General features: G+C 46.8%; 4 protein-coding genes across 7 annotated transcripts; 2 read left to right on the top strand and 2 right to left on the bottom strand.

Moving 5' to 3' along the window:
* Nucleotides 1–7,431: 7,431 nt before the first annotated feature.
* On the top strand, nt 7,432–8,396 carry LOC122038865 (protein MIZU-KUSSEI 1-like). The gene has a single exon (XM_042598826.1). The coding sequence runs from the start codon at nt 7,496–7,498 to the stop codon at nt 8,243–8,245; it is 750 nt and encodes a 249-aa protein (XP_042454760.1). The 5' UTR covers nt 7,432–7,495; the 3' UTR covers nt 8,246–8,396.
* Nucleotides 8,397–10,045: 1,649 nt separating this feature from the next.
* LOC122038863 (transcription termination factor MTERF6, chloroplastic/mitochondrial-like) lies at nt 10,046–11,651 on the bottom strand. 4 transcript variants are annotated; one of them, XM_042598823.1, is made up of 2 exons: nt 11,472–11,651; nt 10,046–11,219 (listed from the first exon to the last, which is right to left on the bottom strand). In XM_042598823.1, exon 2 carries the CDS (start codon nt 11,194–11,196, stop codon nt 10,198–10,200), a length of 999 nt encoding a protein of 332 aa, XP_042454757.1. In that variant the 5' UTR covers nt 11,197–11,219; nt 11,472–11,651; the 3' UTR covers nt 10,046–10,197. The 4 variants fall into 4 exon arrangements, with proteins under 4 accessions (XP_042454757.1, XP_042454759.1, XP_042454758.1 ...); XM_042598825.1 differs by having other exon boundaries at nt 10,046–11,201; XM_042598824.1 differs by having other exon boundaries at nt 10,046–11,201; nt 11,476–11,651.
* Nucleotides 11,652–11,826: 175 nt separating this feature from the next.
* On the top strand, nt 11,827–13,661 carry LOC122038862 (40S ribosomal protein S15-like). Its single transcript, XM_042598821.1, has 5 exons — nt 11,827–11,901; nt 12,005–12,156; nt 12,233–12,290; nt 13,170–13,304; nt 13,377–13,661. Exons 1-5 carry the CDS (start codon nt 11,899–11,901, stop codon nt 13,488–13,490), a joined length of 462 nt encoding a protein of 153 aa, XP_042454755.1. The 5' UTR covers nt 11,827–11,898; the 3' UTR covers nt 13,491–13,661.
* Nucleotides 13,662–13,818: 157 nt separating this feature from the next.
* On the bottom strand, nt 13,819–14,588 carry LOC122008732 (AT-hook motif nuclear-localized protein 29-like; the record flags this gene model as incomplete). Its single annotated transcript, XM_042564568.1, has 1 exon — nt 13,819–14,588. A coding segment is annotated over one exon (681 nt), but the record flags the coding sequence as incomplete, so codon positions are not given.
* Nucleotides 14,589–15,011: the final 423 nt, after the last annotated feature.

Below are 15,011 nucleotides of genomic sequence, written 5' to 3'. Positions count from 1 at the left end.
GGACTTCAGAACATAAGAAGTCGAGCAGAAGACATAACTAATGAGAAGCGAGCCGACAGACTCAGTGCATCCGAGAGACGAAGAGCCGTAGAAGAGTATATAGGCGGACGAGAAAGACGCTGGCGGTGCTTTTCAGGGATAAGAAGCTGGGGAGGAATACTGCTTGACCTGGCGGTAAGAATGGGGGACCCACAGATGGGGTCCCGTCCGAGCGGAGCCAGAGATTACCCAGCCAAAGGTTTGGGTTTCCGACGCCAAAGCAGAAGAACCGGAGCCGAGTGGCCGAGCGGAGGTGTCCGCTCGGCCGAGGACAGAATGGCCGAGCGGAGGTATCCGCTCGGCCGGAATCGTGGCGAGGGAACAGTGGTTAGCCGAGCGGCCTATTCGCTCGGCTCGGGATATGATATGTCAGCAAAGGCATGATGATTAGACTGTACGCAAGATGACATTATTAAAGGCCCCACCATCACGTCACGGAAAGGTTGATACAGTAGCAGTATGGTCTTATGGATGCCCTTCTGACAGGCCCACACCTAGGCATGGTCGAAAGCAGGTGATCGCTTCGATTGGTGTGCCCAGGTTCCTTCGAGAGGTCTATATAAGACCTCCATTTCTTCAACCGGAGGTACACAAGTCTACATTTTCTGAGCCGCTTTCTTATTCCCTCGCCTAACTTGAGCGTCGGAGGGCCGTCGCCGGGACACCCCCCCCCCCGGCTCGGTTTTGTTGCAGGTTCGCCGGAGCGCTCGAGGATCCAGCAGGGAGCGCCACATCCCTAGCGTCCATTGACCCTGGTTCGGACAGGATCAAATTGGCGCCGTCTGTGGGAACGCGCCTGTATCCGAGCGGAATAGATGGACGAAGCTGGACGACCTCACCGTGACGCTCTCCCAGGAGAAACTTGACGCTCTAATTGAGGCAAGAGCAGCTAAGCTCGTGGAGCAACAGAAACAGAAGGCTCAAGCTGAGCGGATATCTGAGCGGCCTAGGAGGAACGACCGGAGAAGCATTAGAAATGGGGGCAAAATAAGGGTCCGACCAACACTCAAGTGGGAGTAACTCCTGCCCCGATATCGGTCCGACGAGGGAGCCATGATGCGTTTCGACAAGTATATATATTCTTCATCACTCCACGGGTATTCGGGAGTCGAGGAATTGGGTCAGAACCCTCGCTGGTCGGCAGGTCAGTTCTTCAGTTATCCTCTTTCCGTTGTAAGATTTATTATAGTTCCTCGAGCTAAAAGCCCCGTGCCGCTCGGCCGGGAGTGTATAAACCGAGCCACGAGCTCGATGGGAAGACCCCGTGCCGCTCGGCCGGGAGAGTATAAACCGAGCCAAGAGCTCGATAGGAAGCCCGTGCCGCTCGGCCGGGAGTATAAGCCGAGCCCCTAGCTCGATGGGAAGACCCCGTGCCGCTCGACCGGGAGAGTATAAACCGAGCCAAGAGCTCGATGGGAAGCCCGTGCCGCTCGGCCGGGAGTATAAGCTGAGCCCCTAGCTCGATGGGAAGACCCCGTGCCGCTCGGCTGGGAGTGTATAAACCGAGCCACGAGCTCGATGGGAAGACCCCGTGCCGCTCGGCCGGGAGTATAAGCCGAGCCCCGAGCTCGATTGGAAGACCCCGTGCCGCTCGGCCGGGAGTGTATAAACCGAGCCACGAGCTCGATGGGAAGACCCCGTGCCGCTCGGCCGGGAGTGTATAAACCGAGCCACGAGCTCGATGGGAAGACCCCGTGCCGCTCGGCCGGGAGAGTATAAACCGAGCCAAGAGCTCGATGGGAAGCCCGTGCCGCTCGGCCGGGAGTATAAGCCGAGCCCCTAGCTCGATGGGAAGACCCCGTGCCGCTCGGCCGGGAGTGTATAAACCGAGCCACGAGCTCGATGGGAAGACCTCGTGCCGCTCGGTCGGGAGTATAAGCCGAGCCACGAGCTCGATGGGAAGACCCCGTGCCGCTCGGCCGGGAGAGTATAAACCGAGCCAAGAGCTCGATGGGAAGCCCGTACCGTTCGGACGGAGGTATATTAGCCGAGCCAAAAGGCTCGAGCATCGAAGGCCCCGGACCGTTCGGCCGGAGGTAAATTATCCGAGCCAAACGCTCGAGTATCGAAGGCCCCGTACCATTCGGACGGAGGTATATTAGCCGAGCCAAAAGGCTCGAGTGTCGAAGGCCCCGTACCGTTCGGACGGAGGTATATTAGCCGAGCCAAAGGCTCGAGGATCGAAGGCCCCGGACCGTTTGGCCGGAGGTAAATTATCCGAGCCAAACGCTCGAGTATCGAAGGCCCCGTACCGTTCGGATGGAGGTATATTAGCCGAGCCAAAAGGCTCGAGGATCGAAGGCCCCAAGCCGTTCGGCCGGAGGTAAATTATTCGAGCAAAATGCTCAAGGACGAAGGCCCAAGCCGTTCGGCCGGGCGTGCGATATCCTTGCATCGGCATAAAAAACCGAAGGCCCCGTGCCGCTCGGCCGGAGGCAAATTATCGGAGCCAAGCGCTCGACGACGAAGGCCCCGAGCTGCTCAGCCGGAGGTATATTGTACGAGCCAAAGACTCAATTCCGAAGACCCTATGCCGTTCGGCCAGGTAAACATTGTCCAAACTAGGCTTAAAAGCCCGACGAGCTCCGTCGTTAAAGATCAAGAGCCGCGCCGACCGGCTATAAATATCCGCGCCGACGAGCTCCGTCGTTAAAGGTCGAGAGCCGCGCCGACCGGCTATAAATATCCGAGCGGAAGACCGACGAGCTCCGTCGTTAAAAATCGAGAGACGAGCTGGCATCTATAAATCCCCGAGCGGAAGGCCGACGAGCTCCGTCTTTAAAGATCGAGAGCCGCGCCGACCGGCTATAAATATCCGCGCCGTCGAGCTCCGACGTTAAAGATCGAGAGCCGCGCCGACCGGCTATAAATATCCGCGCCGTCGAGCTTCGACGTTAAAGATCGAGAGCCGCGCCGACCGGCTATAAATATTCGCGCCGTCGAGCTCCGACGTTAAAGATCGAGAGCCGCGCCGACCGGCTATAAATATCCGCACCGTCGAGCTTCGACGCTAAAGATCGAGAGCCGCGCCGACCGGCTATAAATATCCGCGCCGATGAGCTCCGTCGTTAAAGATCGAGAGCCGCGCCGACCGGCTATAAATATCCGCGCCGTCGAGCTCCGACGTTAAAGATCGAGAGCCGCGCCGACCGGCTATAAATATCCGCGCCGACGAGCTCCGTCGTTAAAGGTCGAGAGCCGCGCCGACCGGCTATAAATATCCGAGCGGAAGACCGACGAGCTCTGTCGTTAAAAATCGAGAGACGAGCCGGCGTATATAAATCCCCGAGCGGAAGGCCGACGAGCTCCGTCTTTAAAGATCGAGAGCCGCGCCGACCGGCTATAAATATCCGCGCCGTCGAGCTCCGACGTTAAAGATCGAGAGCCGCGCCGACCGGCTATAAATATCCGCGCCGACGAGCTCCGTCGTTAAAGGTCGAGAGCCGCGCCGACCGGCTATAAATATCCGAGCGGAAGACCGACGAGCTCCGTCGTTAAAAATCGAGAGACGAGCCGGCGTCTAAAAATCCCCGAGCGGAAGGCCGACGAGCTCCGTCGTTAAAGATCGAGAGCCGCGCCGACCGGCTATAAATATCCGCGCCATCGAGCTCCGACGTTAAAAATCGAGAGACGAGCCGGCGTCTATAAATATCCGCGCCGACGAGTTCATCATCTAGCCGTTCATTTCAAAACAAAGGGCGTCCCATCGTACGGAGCGTCACCGCCACTAAAGACGAGCCACGTGGCGCTCTGTCACCAAGCGCAATTAACGCGCCCATACCACGCATGCTTCGGCTTAATGAAAAAGACTTGCGCGATTTTCAAGAGGATTTAGACATGCAAACATCCACGTTGGGCGCCAAGGCATACAAAGCGAAGAGCCGAGCGGATAAATTTGGCATAAGGGCCGAACGACTCAAGGGATATCAGCAGCAGCGATAAGGCGACGACTGCCCGCTCGGACACACAGTCCAGTCAGTCGGACTCACTGCCTCCTTCGACTAGACTTGGAGGGGAGGCAAGTGATCCGGCGGTAAGAATGGGGGACCCACAGATGGGGTCCCGTCCGAGCGGAGCCAGAGATTACCCAGCCAAAGGTTTGGGTTTCCGACGCCAAAGCAGAAGAACCGGAGCCGAGTGGCTGAGCGGAGGTGTCCGCTCGGCCGAGGACAGAATGGCCGAGCGGAGGTATCCGCTCGGCCGGAATCGTGGCGAGGGAACAGTGGTTAGCCGAGCGGCCTATTCGCTCGGCTCGGAATATGATATGTCAGCAAAGGCATGATGATTAGACTGTACGCAAGATGACATTATTAAAGGCCCCACCATCACATCACGGAAAGGTTGATACAGTAGCAGTATGGTCTTATGGATGCCCTTCTGACAGGCTCACACCTAGGCATGGTCGAAAGCAGGTGATCGCTTCGATTGGTGTGCCCAGGATCCTTCGAGAGGTCTATATAAGGCCTCCATTTCTTCAACCGGAGGTACACAAGTCTACATTTTCTGAGCCGCTTTCTTATTCCCTCGCCTAACTTGAGCGTCGGAGGGCCGTCGCCGGGACCCCCCCCCCCCCCCCGGCTCGGTTTTGTTGCAGGTTCGCCGGAGCGCTCGGGGATCCAGCAGGGAGCGCCACATCCCCAACGTCCATTGACCCTGGTTCGGACAGGATCACTGCTCAAGGAGAAGACCGAAGTTGGGTTTGGGTGAGCTCAACTCTAGACGCCCGGAGTATCACCCAAACGATCGGACAAGAAAATAGTTAACTCTAAGTTAATCGTGTCTAGACGCTCAAACCCATGAAGCATTCTGATGTACCCATGAGTTAACTATGGATCGAATTAACAGTTCTTCAATCTAATTATCAAAAACATAGAGATGAAGATTCTGATACCATGTAGAAATTGATGCTAAAGAAAACTAGCCATCTTTATTGATGAATAAAAAAAAAGATGGTAAGAAAATAAAGAGTACAAAGTCTTATATAGTTAATTATCAGAAAACCTAAATCCTAAATTGAAAAGATAAAAAACTAAACTACCCTCAAAATTATAAATAAATAATTCTAATTATATAATCTAACACTCTTAATATATGCTATAATGAAATAAAGGATCAATTCTTAATATGTACATATTATTGGAAAAAAAAAAATCTCTTACTCTCTAATCACTGATGATCATTTATAAATTAACTCTATGACTTATTTTCTGAATCTGAAGGATGTACAAGAAGATCAATGAAATTACCATTTGCTACGGTGACAATCTCTTAATACAATTTACCGTTATAAACAAACTTAAAAAATAATATTATAAATTTTATATTGGAAACGCAAAGGTCACCACATTTGACCTGTGAACGCGTGGAGACAAAGTCGTGGGACCGGTCGGTGCCGCCAACTAAGAATTAGACCAGCTCAGAGTCCAACTCCATCAAATTCAAAATGAACAATTTTTTTTTTTGTTAAATTATCACAATTTCTAATTTCTTAATTTATTATCATATTTAAAACTTTTTATACTTATACTCCCATATAAAATTTATTAATTCACATAAACTCTACGATTGCAAATGATATTTACTAATACCACTAATTTTTATAAGTTTAAATATTTTATTATTATTGAGTTTAATATATTGTTGAATTAATAATACTAATACAGCTCCTTTTAGCTAAGTCTCGATGGGCCGTGCAATTGAAACGGCCCACTTAATTTGCATAAGATAAGAAGGAAACCATTAATCGGTTCGATCAATTAGAATTAAAATTTTAATTTAATTTATTGAGCAAATTAAATCGGCTCAATTAGATTAGATCGATGGATGAACAATTACTGATATGAACAGAAACGATCGAGCGAGCTCAACGTACGTAGCTCAGTTTCGCATGCAGAAACCCTCTGTGCGTCTGATCTATACCCACTGCATGCGTCGGCTGCTCGATCGATCGATCGACTGCACGGGAGACGCCAAACAGAAAAACCAGAGCGCAGGGGAAACAACGCGAGCTGAGAGGAGCAGGTGAGTTTGTCGGCCATTGAAGCCCAAATCCCCGGCAGAGATCCGCCCTCCAAGCGACGACGACGCACATATTCTCGTCCTCCCTCCCATTAACCACTAATCATGAAGCATTCATGTGCAGGGATCAGCGAACAAGGCGATGCGAGCATGGATTGTATATTCCAAAGCGGAGGGCAGCAGCGCCACATGCTCCCGCAGCCGGCGAGGCAATCTGTCGAACATGTCGAGTGCCTGCCGCTTCTTCTCCCATTTGGACAAGCAGAGCAAACAGACGTAGCTGATCGACTAGCTACCTCTCATGCACATGCACGTGGTCGTCAACACACAGTAAAACAGGGTTTTCTCTTTGGAAAAAGGCACGGGTATGATGCATGATGATCGAGTCCCACCCGTGTCTTGTATTCATAATAATCTGAAGCAGGTGGGGCATCGTTACACATGCATAGCATGTCTGTCTGAACCTCAATTCTCATGAGAGGAAGAGAAAGAGAAAGAGATCATTCTAGTTTGTTTTTTTGTGTGAATTATAGTGGGAGAAGAGAAGGACTTTGGGGATGGAAAGCGCATGGCTTGGGCCATCACGTTTTGTTTTGAAGTTAAACACCTTTTGTGCATGAATGAAGGTGCTCGTACAATGATAGAAGAAGAAAGAAGAGGAGAAAAAAAAATCTCATCTCGGTAATTAATCCTTGCTCACACGAGCCATCCGAAAGCTATGTAACTGATGTTAGTGGTGCAGATGTTGATGCATGATGATGAAGATAAGGCTTCTTCATTTCCTTGCTAGGGAAGAGATGTATATGGTGATGAGAATTGTAGCTGGGGAATCCACTCAGCTGTGGAGGAGGAAGGAAGAAGCCAAGTAGGATGGTGCCGAGTTTGAGAGAGACCTCACGTAAGGGATCCTTTCAAGAACTTTGACCCTAAATTGTCTCTGCATGCTCTAATTATTACAGAAATATGTTTCAGAAAATAGAGAAAGCACTTTCTCGAATTGGCTAGCTCCTCCATGTGCTCTGTTAGAAGGGAATAGAGACGTACGGCACCTGGAGAAGAATTAAGCCTCTCACTTTTCATTCTTTGTTTCTTTCTCTCTATCTAATGCCTTCTTTAATTCGATTAATTTAATATTAATTTTATATAATTTTTTTATTATTATTTTAAATAAATTTAATTAATTTGATGTTAATTGAAATAACTAATTCGATTAATTCAATTTTAGTAAAACTTTGATTTGATTCATTAGTCAACACTAAATCAATTTTTGATTAATTTATGGACCGAATTAATCAAATGATCATTCCTACTTCCGTTCCGTCCAAGTAAACGGAGCTTAATCTCTGTCTCTCGTCACCTATTTAAATGGACAGCTCTCATGGTGTCTTGCGCATTCGATTCCCCTTTGTTCTTCGTTTGAGACGAGGTAATTAAATTAATGAGGACGATGATTGACTTGGGGAGCCAGAGGGGCAGTGGCCTCTACATCATCGATACTTCCACCGCCGTCGACTGCACCAAGGACGTCCGCTTCGGCCGCCGCTCCTTCCGCAGTCTGATCGAGTGCGTCGTCCCCTGCTGCGCCGGCTTTCCCATTTCCTCCAACGCCTCCGCCTTCGACGAGGACGACTCGGACAACAATTCCACCGCTGCTGCCGTGACTGCTCCCGCTCCCACGGTCGCCGCCGCCACGACCGTCACCGGCACCTTCTTCGGCCACCGCCGCGGCCGCGTCCGGTTCTGCGTCCACGACCACGCCGCCGCGCCGCCGCTGCTGCTGCTGGAGTTCACGGTGCCCACGGCGTACCTCGCGCGGGAGATGCAGCACGGCCTGCTGCGCGTCGCTCTGGAGAGCGGCGGCGGCGGAGGCCGCGGCCCCTTGCTCAGCACGCCGGTGTGGACCATGTACTGCAACGGGCGGAAGGTGGGCTTCGCGATCCGGAGGCGGGCGACGGAGGCCGACGCGGAGGTCTTCAGGCTGATGCGGTCTGTGTCGGCGGGGACCGGAATTCTGCCAGCCGCCTCCGCCGCCGCTGCCGCAGCTGGCGGCGAGGCAGGGGACCTGCTTTACATGCGAGCGAGCTTCGAGCGGGTTATCGGGTCGACGGACTCAGAATCGTTCCACATGATCGACCCGGCAGGGGGAAGAGGAGGACAACAGCTCAGCATCTTCCTCTTCAGAACTTAGATTTCAATGGAATCTAATCACATCGATAATCAATAAAAAAAAAATATGGCAGAATATTATAAACCGAATTAATTTCGTGTAAATAAACTTGTATCGTATTTTTCCAATTATATATAAGGAACTTCTTATCGATGCCAAATCTATCTTCAACTAGCAAATCAATTCATTGTCATTTTAATCCTTATTTTGTCGATTCAAAAAAGAGGAGGATAACAAAGTTAAATAAAAAATTATTATATTGCGCTCAATTATTTCCAACTTTATTTACTTGATCTTGACACATTAGTTTAGGGGTTTAATTCGGCCATTTGGTGTTCTTCCTCCTTGTTCTTGTTATGGTTGGACTAAGATGGGTAGACAAAGAGAATCTTATGGTTCATGATGGGTTTGATGTATCTCTAGTCCCCCCCACCTGTCGATATCCGCACGAGCAATCAATCAACTTTCCGGTTCGACTTAAATTTCTCAATTTCTCGGTGGGTTTACCGATCGACCGAACCGACTGAACGCCGTTTCCTATCGATTATTATCAACTTCACTTTGTTTCTTTTTCACATGATTAAAGTTCTTTTGTACGTATTATGTCACAAAAATGGTCCACGACCATGGATAATGTGTAGTTATCTAGCTAGATCTCGATGGTGAAATAAAATTCTCATGGTGATGTCTAATCTTAATAATTCAATGTATGAAAGTGATATGAAGTCACCTTCGTCCCTTACTGACATTAAATCAGTAAATTGAAAGAAAAAAAGAAGAAAAAGAACTGCTATTATGTTCTAACCTCATGAGTTTATCAGCAACAAGAGGCGATTCAATGGCTCACAGATAACAGCATCAAAGATTATCATCTTGCAGCTGCAGGATCGCAGAATCCGACCGACATCCGGGCATGAAATGATGTTTACCAATTTCTGTTGCCTCCTTGCTGGAAGAACAAACAAGTTCGCGAAAAGTTTTGGTTCACAACAGATGGCACACTAAACATGAAAATTACAAGAAAGCAAACCACCAGCAGGAATCATTGTTTTTTTCCCCCCTTCTTCACTTGAAAGGGAACAAAAGTACAATGGCAGCAGGAAGAAATATCCCAAAGTCAAAAGCCTTATGATTCTTGATTGAATCAGTTAATTGTTTGGTTCAACTGTTCTGAACTGATTTGAGTTTGAAGTTTGCAACTTTAGACATCACCAAAATATACATGTTCAGCAATTCTGAGCACTTTTACAATCCATTGAAGTAAAAACTAGCTTGCTACAATTCTGAATCCATCAACTTGTTTAGATGATCTACTTGGCATTCATATGGCATCACTTTATGAGCTACATGTTCATTTTGCTGATCAGTTTTTCTGGAGATTATTTATAGGTGATCCCAAATAGAATCTTCAAAACTCTATCATGTAATTCTGCTAAGAATTGCTCATCTAAACAGCTAGTGTACGGCAAGTTTGCTGCTTGATGTACAGTTCCATATACTGCGAGCATTGCTTACTAGCATAAACAATTCCTAGCAAAATGAACATATCATAGAACCCATTCATTTTACTTAAAAATATCAATACTATCTTAGCATGTTCTCTATCATTTTATCATTTCTTAAGGATATATCATATAGATATATAATATTTGCACCTCAACTCAAGGAAAAAAAAAAAGAGATATGTAGTATGCCTTAAATAGAGGAAATACACATGCATATTTATGTAAACAGGAATTTTAATGAGTGCGGAATTTGTGATTGATTATTTTATAGAACTATAAGGAACAATAAGAACAATTGGCTATTTTGCAACACAACTCATGCTCAACAGTGCTAACCAAGCACAAAAGAACAACAATATCTCTTACCATGAAGCAAGTTCTTACAGCCTCGTTACCAATGATCAAACACTTGGTTCTCTAGCTAGTGTAATTGAGACCAAACTAAGGGAAGAGAATCAAGAAACAAAATCAAGAGAATCCAACAGTTAATCCATACTTGGCAATGAATTTCCTCTGGTTGCAGCTAAGCATTTCACTTAAACTGCAATGTACGTTTTTTTGCTTCAGAATTTTTTGCCGAAATTCCAAACTCTTCTTCATCCCATGCCGAAAGAACTCAGGGTAATCAGCTATCTCACTGATTTCTCTTCCCATTACTTCAACCAAGAATCTCACTTTGGGTTCCAGGGATTTGCTGACACTCTTGATCAGAATAGGTGGATATCCAGCAACTAAATTTGCAATTTGCTTATTGTCAAAGCCGCACCCCTTTAAGAATGCTAAATTTGGTTTGAGAACCCTATTTACATCCCTACAAAATACTTCAGGAAAATAGCAAACAACCCTTTGCAAACTTAGTTCATCTAGGCCTATCGACTTGAGAAATTCTGTTGTTGGCAAAAGCCGTTTCTCAATGCTATAACCCATTAAAAATGGATTTTTCACTAAAGTTTTACCAATCAACCCCTCCTCATTGAAGCCAATGCTTACAAGGAAATCAGTAATCTGAGTCAATTTCATTTCGCTGTAGCTAATGAGCCTTGGATTAAGCAAGAGCATCTTACCCAGTTGCTTCTCTGAAATTCCTAGTGCTTGGAAGAAAGCTAACAGAGGGCATAGCTTCAACTCAATGCTGTGAGAGAGAATGTCAGGAAATTTGGTGATGGCTGAGGCCACTCCACCAGGCTTTGATCCCAAGGTTGCAAGACACTGGACAGTAGGAACAAGCTTCTGATTCATGCTCAAAGCTAGGATCTTGGGGCACTTGAAGATAACATAAGGAAGCTTCCTCTTTTGAATACCAATGCTTTCCAGGTAATCCCAGTTCTCACTGGCTCTCTCCCTTTCTATGCTCTCCAGCCGATTGCATTTCCTCAGCATTCTGTTTATTTTCTCGTCATCGAATCCTTTCTCCTCGAAGAACTCAACAATACTGAGCTTCTGACCAGTGGCAGTGCCCCTTTCCATTTTTCCTAAGAAAGCCGTGCTTTCTGTTTTGAGATTGAGTAAATCAAAGCATCGAATTTAAGGACAAGTTGAAATTAGCGGAAGCATTATAAAGAAATCAACAAATAAATCATCAAAATTCATCCTTTCCTCAACTACGAATCCACAATAGAATGAAAGGGGAAAACTAACGACTTGAATCACTGCATCAAGGACATGACTACGGAAGACATCGAATTCAAACGCAGTCGCGTAAAAACCTCGCGAAATAAAAAAAAAGTAGAAAGCGAACATACCGACCTTGGCCCTCCGAAGATCCAGGGAAGTCGAGACCTATGAGAGAACCAAGTATTTCGCTAAATCCTCGCTTATCTCACGGAGACCTTATCACGAACAGACGGAGGAAGGGGAGGAAGGAGAACGAACCCTCAAAACCCCACCCTATCCAAGTGCCCTTCGAGGCTCCGTGATTCTCATTTTTTGTTTCGTCCCCGTTTTTTTGTACCCGTTTGTTTACCCGTATAGTGTGTGAAATGAATGTTTCGTAATTATTATTTTTTTGGTTTTTGCTTATTAATCCAATTGCTCATGGGTAAAATGGTAAATCCATTCATTAGCTCTACGAGTATAAATATATGCCGAAACCCTACTCTCCTCCGCTTCTGCTCTCCTGTTCTCTAAGTTTGCGCGGCGGAATTCATAGCCAGAGAGAACCAGAAAATCATGGTAGATTGACGTCCTTCTCTCCTTTTGTGCTGGTGTATAGTAAGGATTCCGCAGTCTTTTACGATCTAGAAAATGATATCTTTTTTATTGGATTTGACCACAGGCGGATGCTTCGGATGCGGTGGACGTCGGAGGGGCGCATCCGAAAAAGAGGACCTTCAGGAAGTTCTCTTACCGCGGTGTAGACCTCGATCAGCTCCTCGACATGGGCCTTGATGAACTCGTCAAGCTCTTCGGCGCTCGCGCTCGAAGAAGGTTTAGATCTCGTCTCTGGCTTTGCGTTTTATTCTTCTTCGTCGGTTTCGCCTTAAAATGGCGCTGATGTGCGCAGGTTCCAGAGAGGCCTCAAAAGAAAGCCAATGGCTCTGATTAAGAAGCTCCGCAAGGCGGTATGATGGTCCTTTATCCCTTCTCTATTTCCACTGCATTTGTTCTTTTATCTACGAAATGCCAAATCAAGTTTTCATTGTAACTAGTTGTATCACTCTTCTTGATGGTATGATTATATTTGTATATGCAATGTAAGAATCCAAAACACATCAACATACTAATTATAGCTGGAAGCGTAAATTTGTTTTTTCTTGCATTTTCTTGGTGGGAATATGAGCGTTTATTTTGTTTAGTGAAATTTCTTATGAAAGTTTATTATCAACTTAAATGGTGCAATCATGAAGGTAGTTTTGCTAAGTGATACATTTTCTTGTTTAAATTAGGCCTTCTAAATCTTATTACATACATTAAAATATGCATAATGGTAGTTCCTTAAAAACTGCGAAAAGTGTAATTGCTTCTGAGATTATTCATATGCTTACATATATTGTTTATGGAAGTGTGGTTCTGTGTGTCTAGTTTTGTGGTGATACACATCTTTGGATAGGATGTTTCAAAGTATTTACCATGTCACTGTTCCTGCAACAGAGAGTTTGTCTGGTTACTAGAATTTACCAAAACCATGAAGTTGCCAAAAGGTATTTGTTATTTATCCTGTCTCTCAAGGTTTTAGATAGTATTAAGACTCATGTAATGGTTCTATAAGCTAAATGAGGCATCAAAACAACACTAGTTAAATAACTGGGTGATCTCTAAGGATTTCTATATATTAATATCTGAATTTAGCACAAATTTGCCATTAATATTAATATCTGAATTCTCAGTATCTGATTCTATGACCAATTTAACACAAAATTGTTGTTCATATCAAGATCTGAGTTCTCAGTATGCGATTCTATTAACTGAATCACCTTGTTTATTGTCGACACAATATTCAGAAGCGAGATGCACCTCCTGGTGAAAAGCCAGAGCCTGTGAGGACGCATCTTAGGAACATGATCATAGTCCCAGAGATGATCGGCAGCATCATTGGCGTATACAATGGAAAGACCTTCAATCAGGTTGAAATCAAGGTAACTATTTTACTAGGTTTAACTAGTGCATAATCAAGATTGTTATCTTATTTTTTATTTATCTGACATCAGCCCGAGATGATTGGTCATTACTTGGCTGAGTTCTCAATATCATACAAGCCCGTGAAGCATGGAAGGCCTGGTATTGGTGCTACTCACTCCTCCAGGTTCATCCCTCTCAAGTAAAAAAATCATGTTCGGAGGATAAAGATCATGTCTACTTAAGTTTCCATGTACGCCTCTCGATTATCTTTAGTTCTTGTATTCTGCAATAAACCATCGGTGGTTTCTTTGTGATTTTGAACGGCAGGCGAATTTTGGTTTCCAATTCTTGAATTGCTACTACTTTTTGGTTGAGCTGTCTGTCTTTAGCTGCCTCCGTTATGTTGAAATGTTGTCGGCAACTTAGTATGGAAAATAAAATCAAAAGCATTTTTTTCTAAAATATTAAATCAAAATCACTAAATCACTTTTTTATTTATAAAATCGGTTATAATGAAAGAGATGGCGAATGGATTCGATGTGATTTAAAATCTCCAAATATTTCTCCACGTAGAAGGAGAAGATACAGATCGTAGAATCTAACGAAGAATTTGCAGAGAGTTAAAATTGCGGTCGGACTCCACCGGTTCCAGTTCCCCAGCCAAAGACGTCATTTAGGAGCTGGTAGGAATTTGAGTTACGGAATTGAGTGCTGCTCCTTCCGCCGGTGGCGCCGACGTCGCAGCCTCCCGTTCCGCCTGCCGCGGCAACCGGCTCACGCTCCTCACCCTCAGCGCCTTCCAGCGTCAACCGCTCGTAGACTGCAGTGGCGAAGCTCGCCACCATGAGCACCACTGATCCCGTGGCCACCAGCGGCCCTGTGACGACGCCGCCGACCACCTGCCCCTGGCTCCCAGCCAAGAACACGGTAAGGCCGCCGGCGCCTGGTGGCGCCGGCGGTGGGAGGACGGTCCCGGTCAGCGAGAGGATCTCGAACGGGCCGCGCAGCGTGACCACAGCGCTCCCCGGCAAGGCAGGGCGGAGCGCCACGCTGGCCAGGGAACCGGCGCCGCTGAGCACGGTGACCCACCTCCCTCGCCGGTGGGTGTACTCCGTGACGCACTCGAGGACGTCGGCGCCGTCGACGACCTCAAGCACGTGTGAGCGCAGGACGTCGGGGGAGTCCCGCTTGACGATAATCGGAGGCTTCGGCTTGTTCTTGGAGCCCTGCGGTCGGCCGCGGGGTCGGCAGACGGTGCTGCCGGCTGGGGAAGAGTGTGATGGCGGCGGGCCGTCGTCTGGGGAAAGCTGGGGTCTTTTCGCCTGCGACTGCTTGAAATCTTGCTTCGACACGTGCACCGACGGCGGTGGCAGACGGAGGAGGTGGTGCACGTGAGGGGGAGGTCTTCCGCCGCCGCTGGGATCACTGGATTCCATCTCCGTCACGTCGACTCGCTCCCGCGGCGATTTCTTCGAAAAGATTCTTCGTCAAAACCGAATCCACAAATAGAAACTTTCTCCCGCAAGAATTCACAACACGAGAAAAGATCGAAAGAGATTAAGAATTTATATATTCTGTTGCACGAAGTTCTCGTCGTGATTTTAAAAAATGATCTATTATATGTAGTTTTATCTTATTTTTTATAAGAGATTATTTTTAAAATTCATCACATAACAATAATTTTATCATTACACCAAAGCTCTCTTTCTAAAAATTTATATATT

The sequence above is a fragment of the Zingiber officinale genome, chromosome 1A (genome assembly GCF_018446385.1).
Source record: "Zingiber officinale cultivar Zhangliang chromosome 1A, Zo_v1.1, whole genome shotgun sequence".
Classification (NCBI taxonomy): domain Eukaryota; kingdom Viridiplantae; phylum Streptophyta; class Magnoliopsida; order Zingiberales; family Zingiberaceae; genus Zingiber; species Zingiber officinale.
Note: the sequence above shows the minus strand (reverse complement) of the source record. Positions and strands in the feature narration are given on the sequence as shown.

What these genes read in the sequence shown, in the direction of transcription:
- LOC122038865 (XM_042598826.1), top strand. Translation starts at nt 7,496, where the DNA reads ATGAGGACGATGATTGACTTGGGGAGCCAGAGGGGCAGTGGCCTCTAC.
- LOC122038863 (XM_042598823.1), bottom strand. Translation starts at nt 11,196, where the DNA reads ATGGAAAGGGGCACTGCCACTGGTCAGAAGCTCAGTATTGTTGAGTTC.
- LOC122038862 (XM_042598821.1), top strand. An exon ending in GGCGCTCGCGCTCGAAGAAG is followed by an intron (nt 12,157 to 12,232) that starts GTTTAGATCTCG and finishes TGATGTGCGCAG; the next exon opens with GTTCCAGAGAGGCCTCAAAA. An exon ending in TCAATCAGGTTGAAATCAAG is followed by an intron (nt 13,305 to 13,376) that starts GTAACTATTTTA and finishes ATCTGACATCAG; the next exon opens with CCCGAGATGATTGGTCATTA.